Consider the following 15,093-nt stretch of genomic DNA (forward strand, 5'->3'; position numbering starts at 1 on the left):
GCATGATTAAAATATAAAAACCTCAGGGAGAATTGAAAGTTTGGAAATGTTTTAAATAAGGCATAATTTGGTTAAAAGAACCTTGCAATTTAGAATCCAAATTTAGATTTGAAAAATAAAGTAGTTTTGAGGATGTGGGGAAGAGGGAGTTTAAAACAAAACCAAATATGAATAGCAAACATCTCATTATCTTCATTCCAAATTTCAATAAAGATGTTTTCTAAAACGGATCAGTCCCCTGATGTGATGGGAACGCAAACACAATAGCATTGTGCTTTTGTCTGAGAAACAGAAATGGAGAACTGATCATTTTAGCGTAATCATCCAAGCTGACAATAATACATGAACTTCATAAATGGTGAAATTATTTCACCTTTAATAATATATTTAGATTACTACAGTATGACAATACTGGTAGAGTATGCCAGTCAGCTTCCATCTTTCATCCATCATAATGCTCTCCAATAGTCCATTTGGGTCCAAACTTTTCATAATTGATCTGAATCCAAACGTGATTTTTTTCCCCCTGAAAGATGTGTGAAATTTCAGTTTGAGTAAAATCAAAAGTAAATATACTTTTCCAACTTTTAAATGTTGCCCCTGGTTTGCTAAAAATGACACCATTATCAGAACTCCAGATCTGTCACTAACAGCTGTTTATTAAGTTTGAAGTTACTTTAGAACAAATTGTGTCTAAAAATTCACTTGTGTATGTATAGCAGAATATTTTCATTAGGGTTTAACAACGTAATAGTTTTTGGAACTACTGAACTGCTAAATTCTGCTCCTTAAAATGATGTAAATCCAGACACACAGTTTCCTTCAGTAGGAGTAGGTGTACAGTCTGCACAGATGAACTTGTGAAATCATGCAACGGTCAGAGCATAAGTCTGATTTACCCCATTTTAAATAAAGTGAGAATTTGCCCCAATGATTTTTAAAGTTTTTCATCAGACAAATTAAAATGAGACACATATGTGTATATTGTGTTGGACAGGCATGGCTTTAACTGACTCCTGCAAAATTCAGGTGTACAAAATTCAGGGCATAATTTGCAACCACAATTTAAGTTTCTGAGTCGGTCAAGGTAGACTACTGATCCTGCATGTAGTGTCACTGACTTCAAAAGGATGCTGTCTATGTGGAGCTCATTGAGGAATCAGGGCCTAGCATCTAGCACTGATGTGTCTCCTCAGACAAATAAATTAAGAGATTTGGGGCCTGATTCAGCAAATCACTTAAGCATGTATTTAACTATAATCACAAATAGTTCTATGCACTTAAATTAATCATGCACATAAATCTTTGCAGGATCGGTGGCCTTATAAAATACATTGTGATAAATATAAATAAGTCTAACATTTTCAAACCATGTAGACAAGCCCTTAAGTGAACACTTAGTTGGTGGCAAGCTGGGGTGTAAATCAAGCCCTCATTAGCCTGCTGCACATTAAGTGTCCGTGTGAACCCTGCTGCCACACACTAAAAGTTTTTTAGTGAAATTTGATCTACCCTCTTTGAAAGGAAAGTAAATTAAAGCGCACTATGGAACATTTAATGTGCAGCAGCAGAGTTCACAGGGACATTAAATGCACAGCAGGCCAGGGCAGGATAGATTTGCACCCCAGCTTGCTGCAAAGTAAGTGTTCTTGTAGACAAGCCCTAAGCAATATGAGAGATTTTGGCTATATCTAGTCTAACCACAGTGTGGACCATGATAATGTGAACAACGTACCTTTTAGTTCACACCAACAATGTCCACTCAGGCCAGGAATAGAGTGCAACACATTGTTGTGCTCTGCAGTTCACACTCTGCAATGCAGTGACCTAGGCACTTAGGACCATCTCTGAGGGAGATGAATTAACTATGCTGCCAGGAAGCTCGCCTGTCGGCTTAGTAGCATCTTCACTAAAGTGCTACAGCAGTGCAGCTGCACCCCTGTAGCATTGTACATGAAGACAAGACCTGGGAATCTTTTACTCTAAATGCAAAGGCAACCAATGTATGCATTTACAATCATTATAGTTGCTATGTACAAGAAATTAATCATATTATATTACTTGTGGAATTCCCTATAGTATATACGAAAACTACAACAGTCAATTGGGTAAAAGATATAAAAGGTTTTTATATCAAGCATTTTACATTACAATATATGAAGCAGCACAAAGAAGTTAAAAATATTCTGCCTTTCAGAATTCTGTACTAATTTCATTTAGAAATTGCCTGAAAAAGAGGAGGATATTCTGTATTAGAAACCCAAAAGATACTGAGACATGGGGCTGCTGAGAAAGGAAGCACATGGTGGTTTGAGAAAAATGAATGAAAGACTCTGGAATGAAAGTACAACCCTTTGTCTGGGATTTCTGCATTTTTTTTAATTTGACATTTCTAGTATTTATTCTTCTAAAACTTCTTTTTATTGTTTCTATTGCATCTGCTTTCAAAATTAAATGAAATTTAGTAGCTGATTATATGAAAATTCTTTTAGCTTAATTGTCGTTGGGGATAAATTTGTTTAGACTATCTGTTATGACAATTATCTACAGCTACATTTTCAACCCTAATGCATTTTTAATAGCATTCTTCATCAGCCAGTGATTTGAATTTCAAATTTCCTTCTATGAAGTAGTAAAAATTAGAGACAGAATTTCTATAGCAATATTCATAATAAATTGTTCTTTTTTATTTACTCTAGAAGGACTCTCTTGCAGTAAACATACAAAATGCTTGAATGAGCCTTTTAATACGCATAAGGCTTGTTATATTTAGTCTCTCTTTACTACCACAGAGACTGAAAGTGACAATAAACCTAAATGTCTTCCCCAGCATCATATTCAACCTTAATGTGTTTGGATGTGATGTTTGTACCTGTTTGCTATTAAGGACATTTCTTGTTCGCGTTCCCATTTGAGAAACCTATACTCATTCCATGATTCACCTAACAGAATGCAATGTAGCTTTAAAGGGGGTCATACATGCTTAAAAAACAAAATTTCCTTACTAGTATTACTGATAGTATGTTAGATGGTTAAGTTTGAAATAGTTCAAATTTACTTTTTCCTGTTTATGCTGTTCACTTCTCCTACTTGGATAATAACAGAGTAGTTAAATTCCTTTAATCTGTTATACACTTTAAAAAAACAAACAAACAAAAAACAACTCTATGGTAAAAGAATGTTATGGTTGCAAAGTCAAGCATCCCAAAGCTAGGAAATACTAGAATTAAGGTTACCTCTGCAAGCTTTATTCATACCCTAGTGCATATGCATTATGATACAGTCTTTATTACTTGATCACATTCTATTTTTTTCCATAGGACCCCTGCCTTATTCCGTGCACATGATGAACAGGGCTCAGTGAATGAGCTGTTATTCAATATTTATGCTCATTGTTCAATGTGTTGGACCATGCCTTTACTGCACACTATTTAAACCCTGCCCCAAAGAAAGAATTATTAATTTCTCCATGGGCTTTTCTATGCTGCTCATCAATATAGTATCTGAATGTTTCACAGTCAATCTTCATAACACATCTCTGTAAGGTGAAGGGTTGGTAATATCTCTATTTTACAGATAAAGAGCAGAGGCAAAGAGAGACTGAGATCAAAATTTGTCCATTAACTTGGATGCCTGATTTGAGACACATAGTACCTGACTTTTCAGCATACTTACCATTAGACAGTACTTTATATGTTCAAAGCCAAGATCCCATTGACTTTAGTTGCTCCGCACTCCAGCAAATTAGACCCTGTGGTCCCAAGTCAGGCACCCAGAAAACAAGTCACACATAATTAGTGATACCTGTGAAAAGTTTAGGTTAAAAATTGCTTGAATGGAACTTTGTGGCAGGGGCAGAGATAGGATCTAATTCTCCAGGGCAGTATTCAACTGCCTTAACTATGAGACAATCTTTTCTCTTCATGCAATAATTCCATTTCATTCACTACACATCCTTCAAATTGTGCAAAAAATGATTAAAGGGTCTTAAAGATAACAGCCTATTTAGTATAAAAGCCAACTAATCACGACTATGATCGTATTGCTCTCTCTTTTTTTTTTTTTTAAAGAAATTCGTCTGACTATATAAAAATCAGATACAGTAGTTTGGCCACCTAGGCCATCTGACTTGTTATTATTGCGACTTAATTGTTTTATATGAAAGCACTTGGTGAGACAACTTTTCTTTTCTGTATACATTTTTTTAAATCTAACTGCCCTGTCTACCTTACAATTAATTCAAAACAACATCCCCAATCCTTCAAACAATTCCACACAAGAGTAGATAATGGGACTACACATGTGTATTCATGTGCAACATTCGGGCCTAAATTTGTAAGAGTTCAGTCAGGTCCCTACTCTTCAGTCAGCATGTTAGAATGGTGCTTTCTCAATTACACTGTAGAGGGGAGAAAACAATTGTATTGCTTTAATACACTCTTAGTTGAAGGGGATTTCATTGTGTTAGTTTATATTCTGCCCTTTGATGTACTGAAACTCTATTAATAGCTTTATTACTGCACAGTTCCAATTATATTTTGTAATTTGCTTTTTGGTTCACAGAATGCCTGTTTTGAACAATGACATTATTCAGATAGCTGTATATTTAAAAGGGGCTGATAATTACTCTAAATTTTACGGTTTGGTGTGCAGAACACTCAGTATATTAAGTTATTCTGCAAACGATTACTCATTTAAATGAGGTTCACTTTAATCAGTTACCACTTCCAAGGCAGCTATTTCCTGACTAATATATATTTTCATCTTCCCACAACCTCTAAATAAACTTAGTAAAGATGGTTTCTCATCTCACAGGTTAACTACAACATTTTCAAAACACAGGACTAAAGTGGGGGGGAAGAAGCAGGTGAGATTTTCAAGAGTGCTTAAGACCCATTTTCAATAATGACTTATGCCCAGATTTTTAAAAGCATTTAGGCATTGCAATGCTCAGCATTGCAACACCTAAGTGTCATTTCCAAAAATAAATTAGGCACTTAAGGCTAGATTTTTAAAAGGTCTTTAGGTGCCAAATCGCCACTGTAAACAAAATTCTGGTGCCTAAATACATTTGAGAATCTCCCTTTTAAACTCCTAGATCAGTTAGGGGTTGCAGCATTTAGCATGGCAATACCCAATACCTTTACAAATCTGGGCCTGAGTCACTACTGAAAAGAGTCAAATCCTAATGAGGAAAAATAAAAGGGTGCAAACTCTGGCAAATCAGTTGTGACAGTACAAGACAGAATTTGAACAGCAAATAGCCAAGGACACAAAAACTAACAGCAAAAGTACCATGAGCAGCAGGAACTCTGCCAAACAGTCATTGGAGCCACAGGCAAGAGAGGTGCTGAAGGAGCACGCAGGGAAAACAAGGTTCTTGCAGAGAAGCTAAACAAATTCTTTGTATTAGTCTTCATTATAAAAGATATGGGGAGATCCCCACACCTGAGTCAATATTTTTTAGGTGACAAATCTGAATAGCTGTCCCAGATTGAAGTATTAATAGAGGACAATTTGGAACAAATTGATAAATTAAACAGTAATAAGTCACCAGGACCAGATGGTATTCACCCAAGAGTTCTGAACTTAGGAACTCAAATATGAAGCTAGAATCATAGAATATCAGGGTTGGAAGGGACCTCAGCTAGTCCAACCCTCTGCTCAAACTAGGACCAATCCCCAGACAGATTTTTGCCCCAGATCCCTAAATGGCCCCCTTGAGAATTGAACTCACAACCCTAGGTTTAGGAGGCCAATGCTCAAACCACTGAACTATCTCTCCCCCACTCAACTCCTACCTGTGATATGTAACCTATCACTTAAATCAGTCTCTGTTCCAGGTGACTGAAGGGTAGTTAATGAAATGGCAATTTTTAAAAGAGACTACAAAGGCGGATCCTAGCAACTACAGGGTGGCAAGCCTAACTTTAGTTTCAGGGAAATTGGTAGAAACTATAGTAAAGATCAGAATGATCAGACACATAGATGAACATGGTATATTGGGGAAGAGACAACATGGCTTTTGTAAAGAGAAATCATGCCTCACCAATATATTGGAATTCTTTGAAGGAGTCAACAAGCATGTGGAGAAGATTGATCCAGTTGATATAGTGTAGTTTCACTTTCAGAAAGCTTTTGAAAACCACTGTTTGACATTAGCTTAAGAGCCTTCTCACCAAATGCTCTTAAGCAAACAATGAGTCATTGGATAAGAGGGAAGGTCCTCTCATGGATCAGTGACTGCAGATAGGGAAAAGGGTCAGAATAAATGGTCATTTTTCACAATGGAAAGAGGTAAATAGTGGGGTATCCCAAGGATCTGTACAGAGAGCTGTGCTCTTCCACATATTCATACATGAACTGGAAAAAAGGTTGAACAGAGAAGTGGCAAAATTTGCAGATGATACAAAATTACTCAAGATGGGTAAGTCCAAAGCTGACTTGAAAAAGTTACAAAGTGATCACACAAAACTGGGTGACAAAATGGCAGATAGTATCAGAGGGGTAGCCGTGTTAGTCTGGATCTGTAAAAGCAGCAAAGAGTCCTGTGGCACCTTATAGACTAACAGATGTATTGGAGCATGAGCTTTCGTCGGTGAATACCCACTTGGTCGGACGCATGACGTCATAGGGTGCCACAGGACATTAGTCTATAAGGTGCCACAGGACTCTTTGCTGCTTTTACAAAATGGCAGATGAAATTCAATGCTGATAAATGCAAAGTAATTTACATTGGAAAACAATTTCAACTACGCATACAAAATGATACAGTTTAAATTAGCTGTTAGCACTCAAAAAAGTCATCATGGAGTCATTGTGGATAGTTCTCTGCAGTGCAGTGACAGTCAAAAAAACGAACAATGTTATGAACTACCAGGAAAGGGACAGATAATAAAACAGAAAATACCATAATGCCATGATATAAACGCAATGTACTGAATACTGCGTGCAGTTCTGGTTGCCCCATGTCAAAAAAGATACATTAGCATTAGAATAGGTGCAGAGGAGGTCAACAAAAACGATTAGCTTCCATTAGAGGAGAGATTCAAAGACTGGGACTGTTCACCTTGGAAAAGAGACAACTGGGAGGAGGGGGGGGGGATGATAGAGGTCTATTAAATCATGAATAGTGTGGAGAAAGTGAATAGGGAAATGTTGTTTACCCCTTCACATAACCACAAGAACTAGGGGTCACCCAATGAAATTAATTGGCAGCAAATTTAAAATAAACATAACAAAGTACTTCTTCACATAATGCAGTCAATCTGTGGTTCTCGTTGCCACAAGCTATTGTGATGGCGAAAAGTATAACTGGGTTCAAAAAAGAATTAGATAAGTTCAGGGAAGATAGGCCCATCAATGACTGTTAGCCAAGGTGGTCAGGAATGCAATCCCATGCTCTGGGAGTCCATAAAGCTCCAACTGTCAGAAGCTGGGCCTGGACGAGAGGAGATGGATCATTCAAAATTGCCCTGTTCTGTTCATTCCCTCTGAAGCATCTGGCATGAGCCACTGTCAGAAGACAGGATACTGGGATAGATGGACCATTGATCTCATCCAGTATGGCCATTCTTATGTTCTTAGGCACTTTTGAAAACTTTACTCAGGAGTTGAAGTTTCCACAACCTTAGTAAACTTCAGAGGGACATTTTGAAAACCACAGATGCATCTGAGTAAGTCTATCAGCCTAAGAATGAAAAGGTTTATAAAAGTAATCATCATATTAATGGCTCTTTAGAGATATTTGTTTAGGAATTTCAAAAAACAATCAACCACGTTTTCAAAAAATTTTTTTAGACAATTATCTTTCTATATTTGTGATGCTATTGTTTATGGTGGATCAGCATTACTGTAAGAAATCTCTCTTTGGATAGTGTCCAAAATAATTATTTTGGAGATGAAACTTTATGAAGTTTGGTCAAGATTTTCAAAACTGATTAGTGATTAGAAATTGAGACAACTTAAAGGGACTTAATCTTTAAAGGGAAGCTATTTAGTTCTCTTTGACAATTCACATTGACAGGTAAAGTGAAAAATGAACATGACCAGATGGTATTATTTAGTTCATATTTCAACGTATGGGCTAACAGGATGGCAACTATAACAAAACCAAACAAGTTAATGATTTGATGGATCCAGAGGTTTTAAAATAAGAAAACATGAGCACTATGCATTAAAACAGTTGAGGAAGATGTGTCTAGACTTCAAAATGAAAGAGAATTTTCAGGCTTGGATATGAGCCAAGGTTTTTAGGCAAGACTGATGCAATATAGAAAGAGCAAAACCGAGAATTTCCAATCCTTCTTTTGGTGGATATATGTTTAAGCAACTTCCCTCTGAAATTGCAGTCAACCATTGTTACTAATATTCATAATAATCAACAATAATAATAATAATTTCCCAAACTTTTGAGGTTCTAAATGAGGCAGATGTAACTGCTGATTGGCATCAAACATAAGCAACAATATAATAAAATACTGAAATATTCTGCAATATGCCAGTGAAAAGAAACTTGACTTGAATATGAATACATTCCAGATTATATGAATGAGATCAGTTATTTGGGAAGTATGTTTAGGGAAGATAGTTAAGTCCCAGGCAGACTGTGAAGAGCAACAAAAGGATCTCTCAAAACTAGGTGACTGGGCAACAAAATGGCAAATGAAATTCATGTTGATAAATGCAAACATTATCCCAACTATACATATAAAATGATGGGTTCTAAATTAGCTGTTAACACTCAAGAAAGAGATCTTGGAGTCATTATGGATAGTTTTCTGAAAACATACACTCAATGTACAGCAGCAGTCAAAACAGCGAGCAGAATGTTGGGCATCGTTAAGAACGAGATTGATAATAAGACAGAAAATATCATATTGACTATATAAATCCATGGTATGCCCACATCTTGAATACTGCATGCAGATGTGGTCATCCCATCTCAAAAAAGATATATTGGAATTGGAAAACATTCAGAAAAGGGCAACAAAAATTATTAGGGGTATGGAACGGCTTCCATATGAGGAGAGATTAATCATACAGGGAGTTTTCTGCTTGGAAAAGAGATGACTAAGGGGGGATATGATTGAGGTCTATAAAATCATGACTGGTGTGGAGAAAGTAAATAAGAAAGTGTTATTTAATCCTTTTCATAACACAAGAACTAGGGGTCACCAAATGAAATTAATAGGCAGCAAGTTTAAAACAAACAAAAGGAAGTATTTCTTCATACAACGCAGAGTCAATCTGTGGAACTCTTTCCAGAGGATGTTGTGAAGGCCAAGACTATAACAGGGTTCGAAAAACAACTAGATACATTCATGGAGGATAGGTCCATTAATGGCTATTAGCAAGGATGGTGTCTCTAGCCTCTGTTTGCCAGAAGCTGGGAATGAGCAACAGGGAATAGATCACTTGATGATAACCTGTTCTGTTCATTCCATCTGGGGCACCTGACATTGGCCATTGTTGGAAGACAGGATACTGTGCTAGATGGACCTGTCCCAGTATGGCTGTTCTTATGTTCTAAAAAGGACGATGGACAGAAGGGAGGTAATTGTGCATATAGAAAGAGCCTAAAAATGGAGGCCTAAAATTCACATCTTATAACAAACAAACAAAAAATCACTCAATTTTCACAAATAAATGTTCAAATTACAATGTCATCTGAGGACAGTACCAATCATCAAGGGACGATTGTAAGAAAAATGCCTTAGGGAATTTAAATTTGTCAGGGAACCACTTGTTCTGAACTACTTCGATATTAACAAAGAGCCTAAAATCAGTGCAAGATCACCTGGACTGGGGACTGTTGTTGTCCAAGACAACTGTCCAGTGGCGAATAGATCCTAAGCACTGATTTAAACACAACAGAAGTATGCTCAGATTAAAAAAGAAATGCTGACAATGTTGTGCATTGTTGGGAGCTGTTTCATAAATATATTAATAGGAAGAAATCAGCTGAGGGAAGACATGCCATAAACCACTAAAAACCATATTAAAGAAACCACTGTTCTAAGTACCACCTAAAATTCAGAAAGTGATCAAGAAATTGCAAAAGCTTCCTTAACTGTGAAACATAGGCTTGGTAAGGAGCTCTTTATGCCAGTATGCTTTAAAGAACAACTATAAATAGTGACAGCAAGGAACTCGGAAAAAAGACACTGAAGTAAATATAATTCATGTGCTACCTGTTTTGAAAAAGTTTGGTAAAACCAGCTGAAAAAAATAGAAAATGACCTGATTTTACAAGAGATTGAAAGATTAAACCTAGACAGATGACAGACAGGAAAAACAACCACCACCACCAGTTATCAAGCACAAAAGCATATTGGGACTACAGATGAAATTTCTGCACAAAGGACATTGTGTCATAATACAATACAGCATGAGTTAAGAAATGCTAAGCATAATCAACAATGCACCTGTGGGTACTGAGAAATACAAGAACAGAGTCTGAAATGTCGCATTCTGGACAGTTGTGCATGCTGCCATCAAAGATAAGGTATCCATGGGTGAAATATGCACTCAATAAAGGAATCAGAATGCAAAATAACCTCTGAAATTACATGATATTCCCAATTGCTCTTGGTCTGCAGTTGGTGCAGATCTATTTGAATTAAATGGGAAAGATTGCCATTGAATAGCAGATCATTCTATTTTTTCTTGAAATTGAGTAGTTGCACAACATGTTACATTTCATAATTTGTTCCCGCTGGGTTTCTAGATGAGTTAATAACAAATACTGACATTAAATTTGTGAGATTCACTTTATCCTTTTTATATATACATTAGTTCAAGCACATCACCTCAAGCCCTTACTACACAATCAAAATGAGTTAGCAGAAGTTTGTCCAAATAGCAAAAATTCAAAAGGATCCATATTTAGCATTGTTAGAATGCTACAGTGCAACTGACAATACTTTATTAAAATCTCAAGTGTAGAGACAAAGAAAAAAACTTTATGGTTAACATCTTAATTCTTGAGCCAAAGACAATCAATTGTGTATTGGCTATAAAAGAATTATGTGCCAAGAAACTAGAACCGAAGAAATACCAAAACAAGAATACAGCACCAAGCAAATGGGATCCTGGTCTAACGAGGACTTCTGCACACTATGGCAATACAAATAATAAATAAGAATACTAACTAAACAGTTATCACAACTGCAGAGAGAGCGATAAACTCCAACAGAAAATGACTGGTAATCTGTAAAAGTAATATCTATACCAGTCACACCAAGATGACACATCAAAACCATTCCGAGGGGTCAGTCTGACACAAGGAACAGAAGATGTCTAAACAAATCCAAGAAAGAAAGAAACCAAGTTGTCCCACTTGACTACTTGCCATTGAGCTCTTCTTAATGAGCTGCTAGTGCCTCATGGAAGCTTTCTGAAATGTTGTTGTGGATGAGAAGTAAACTCTCTAACTCCTGACTGCTTGTGGTGTGTAATGATTTCATGACAATTTTTACAAAGTGGGGATGTCACCCTGGTGACCTGATTAAATTTTTCCTTAGATAATTATATTCCACCTGCCTAAAATTCCACCACTCATGGAAACAGGACAAGGTATTATTCTCCACATCCTGTCCTACAGGACTATACTATTTTGATGCACTGTTAAGTAGTTGCCCGATTAGATAATTGTTTCTTCTATAAAATATATGGCTGAAAAATCAGCTTGAAAAGTGCTTTTGGAGCCTTTTGGATGAAAGGTACTATCTAAATATTAGTCATTTGTATCTGTTTTTTAAAATCCTATCCTGCTTTCTTCATTAATAAAGACATTTTCAAGTAAAAGAGATCTTTGCTTCTGAAGAGTTTGTTTACTCCTACTCCTTATTTCCCTATCTGGAAATGTAATTTTATTGTGACATCACAACTGTTTTCTATGCAAGTCATTCTTGATGTCAGTTGTGAGCCATTTGTGGATATTTGATGGAAATAAATGGAATATAAAGTACATAAAGGGATATAGAGGAATCACGTTAGTGCAGTAAAATGAACAAAAGTGGACATAATTGTCTCTGATTAATGAAGGGCTAGCAATGTCATTTTTAGATATCAAAAACTACAATGTTACTTAAAGAAAATTTAAATAGGCAATAATAGCAGCCCAGGTGTATGCCCTATGTCTCCAATTCAAACTGTCTCACTTGCATTTTAAAGAGGAGGAGGACTATTTTTGCCTGGTGGGGACTTGGTACATCTAAGAATGAGAATACTAGAGCAGTGACTTGCACTACGCAACGTGCAAATTCCTTACACAGCTCTGATCCTAACCCACAGCATCATTGTTATACGAGTGTTGGGCCTCTCATTAACAGAGATTTCCACTAATGCCAAATTATTTGTGTGTTGGGGGGAGGAGGATGGGATGGTGAACAAATATCCACCAGGAAATAGTAGGTGACCCACCTGATCTGTTTCCCTTGTGACAGGTGCCAAAAGGTGGACCCAGTTCATCAGAACTGAAATGTGAATTTGTCCTCCTGTGATGGAAAGCACAAGACTGGGATCTCAGGAGATCTGGATTTTTACTCCTGAGTCCTTCATGGTCTCACTGTACAATCTTGGGTAAGTCGCCTCTGTGCTTCAGTTTGACCAACTGTGAGCTAAAGAGGTAATGTCTAACTGTGAGGTAATATCTAATTTATAAAGCTGTTGTGAGGTTAAATCCAAATGTTTATCCTGCCCTTTGAGATCCCTGGATGGAAGATGGTTATAGAAATGTGGATTAGTCTAGACAGTATTTGGTCCTACCATGAGGGCAGGGGACTGGACTTGATGACCTCTCGAGGTCCCTTCCAGCCCTAGAATCTATGAATCTATGAATGCCAAGTATTATGTAATTTTATTATTACATCACTGCTGCATCAGTTGGCGAGTTAATGACAATATTTGGAGTGAAAGGAAAGGAAAGCCCTTTCTCAAATATCTTGGGTTCCTCCACAGAACTGATTGTGACAAACAGAGAGCAATAAGGAGCTCATTCAATCAAGACTGCCAACTTAGTAATAATGCTGATTTTTTTCTCAAAAAACCCCCCAGAAAAATCCCCACTGTGACATACTCTGTAAACCTTGCAATCTTCTATGAAAATTATGTTTAATATTCCAACAGTGTTGATCTCACTAGAACTTACAACTGGTACATTTAGCATCTTCTGAAATTGGTTTGATGTTTAATTTATAATTGTTGAATATTTGACATAAACACCCTTGTACAAAACTTTAATAAATTCAGTGTCATTTTTTCAAGGCAAACATTAATGTAGAGATCAGATACTTATATCAAAGAGAATAAACTTATTTTTCCTATCTGGACAGAAACATAAAGGCCTGATTCTTCAACATTGACATCAATAGGAATTTTACCATTGACTTCAGTGATCTCAGGATCACACCATTCACCTTGGTCATGCTATCTTCTTCCAGAGTTTACATATCAGAAGCACCTTATGCCCAAGTAGATGTGCACTTGTGGGAAGGCATGACCTACCTTATGAAAATTTCTGAAATACGCCGCTTTTTCATCTGGAAATTTTTCTAGCCTTCTGGGTCCTTTACTAGAAGCCTTCTTGAAAACCAACCAGCATCGCCTGAAAATCTGCAAGCAAAATGAAGGAACTCTATTATTCTCTCTTTCTTATGTAAGCTCATTTACATTAGAGTCCTAAATTATATGGTTCAGCTGATCCATGGGAAGAAATTCCCATAAAACAGCCCTCAGTTTAAAGACATTAAGAGTACCCTTACTGGGTCAGACAACTGGTCTATCTAGCCCAGCATCCTGTCTTCTGACAGTGGCTCATGCCAGATGCTTCAGAGAGAATGAACAGAACAGGGCAATTTTGAGTGATCCATCCCCTCTTGTCCAGGCCCAGCTTCTGACAGTTGGAGGTTTATGGACTCCCAGAGCATGGGATTGCATTCCTGACCACCTTGGCTAACAGTCATTGATGGGCCTATCTTCCCTGAACTTATCTAATTCTTTTTTGAACCCAGTTATACTTTTTGCCATCACAATAGCTTGTGGCAACGAGAACCACAGATTGACTGCATTATGTGAAGAAGTACTTTGTTATGTTTATTTTAAATTTACTGCCAATTAATTTCATTGGGTGACCCCTAGTTCTTGTGGTTATGTGAAGGGGTAAACAACATTTCCCTATTCACTTTCTCCACACCATTCATGATTTAATATACCTCTATCATATCCCCCCGCAGTTGTCTCTTTTCCAAGCTGAACAGTCCCAGTCTTTGAATCTCTCCTCTAATGGAAGCTAATCATTTTTGTTGACCTCCTCTGCACCTATTCTAATGCTAATGTATCTTTTTTGAGATGGGGCAACCAGAACTGCACACAGTATTTAGTACAATGCATATATATCGTGGCATTATGGTATTATTCTGACCCTTTCTCCTATCTCCAGTTATTGATCCATGAGAGGATTTTCCCTCTTATCCCATGACTACTTACTTTGATTAAGAGCCTATGGTGAGGAACTTCATCAAAGACTTTCTGAAAGTACAATACATTATATCAACTGGATCACTCTTTTCTGCATTTGTGTTGATTCCCTCAAAGAATTCCAATAGGGAGGCATGATTTCCTTTTACAAAAGCCACATTGACTCTTCCTCAACATACCATGTTCATCTATGTGTCTGATCATTCTGATCTTTACTATAGTTTCTACAATTTTGCCTGGTACTGAAGTTAGGCTTACAGGCCTGTAATTGCTAGGATTGCCTTGGAGCTTTTTCTAAAAATTGGTGTTGCATTAACTACCCTCCAGTCATCTGTAACAGAGACTGATTTAAGCAATAGGTTACAAACCACAGTTAGTAGTTCTGCAGTTTCATATTTGAGTTTCTTCAGAACTCTGGGTAAATACAGTCCGGTCCTGGTGTCTTATTGCTATTTAATTTATCAATCTGTTCCAAATTGTCCTCTATTAATATTCAATCTGGGACAGTTATTCAGATTTGTCACCTAAAAAGAGTGGCTCAGCTGTGGGGCTCTCTCCAAAATCCTTTGGAACGAAGACTGATGCAAAGAATTCATTTAGCTTCTCTGCAAT

The 15,093-nt window shown here is 36.9% G+C and overlaps 1 protein-coding gene across 1 annotated transcript in view; it reads right to left on the bottom strand.

Annotated features, from left to right (window-relative positions):
- Window positions 1-13,941, bottom strand: part of DOK6 (docking protein 6) — a 250,389-nt gene extending 236,448 nt beyond the window's left edge. Inside the window, exons 1-2 of the mRNA XM_026647342.1 lie at window positions 13,903-13,941; window positions 13,510-13,617 (exon numbers count right to left, since the gene is read on the bottom strand). Coding sequence (XP_026503127.1) covers window positions 13,510-13,617; window positions 13,903-13,941 — 147 coding nt within the window. The remainder of the gene's footprint in view (window positions 1-13,509; window positions 13,618-13,902) is intronic.
- Window positions 13,942-15,093: the final 1,152 nt, after the last annotated feature.

Source organism: Terrapene carolina, unplaced genomic scaffold, assembly GCF_002925995.2.
Source record: "Terrapene carolina triunguis isolate 2854851 unplaced genomic scaffold, T_m_triunguis-2.0 Scaffold58, whole genome shotgun sequence".
Classification (NCBI taxonomy): domain Eukaryota; kingdom Metazoa; phylum Chordata; order Testudines; family Emydidae; genus Terrapene; species Terrapene triunguis.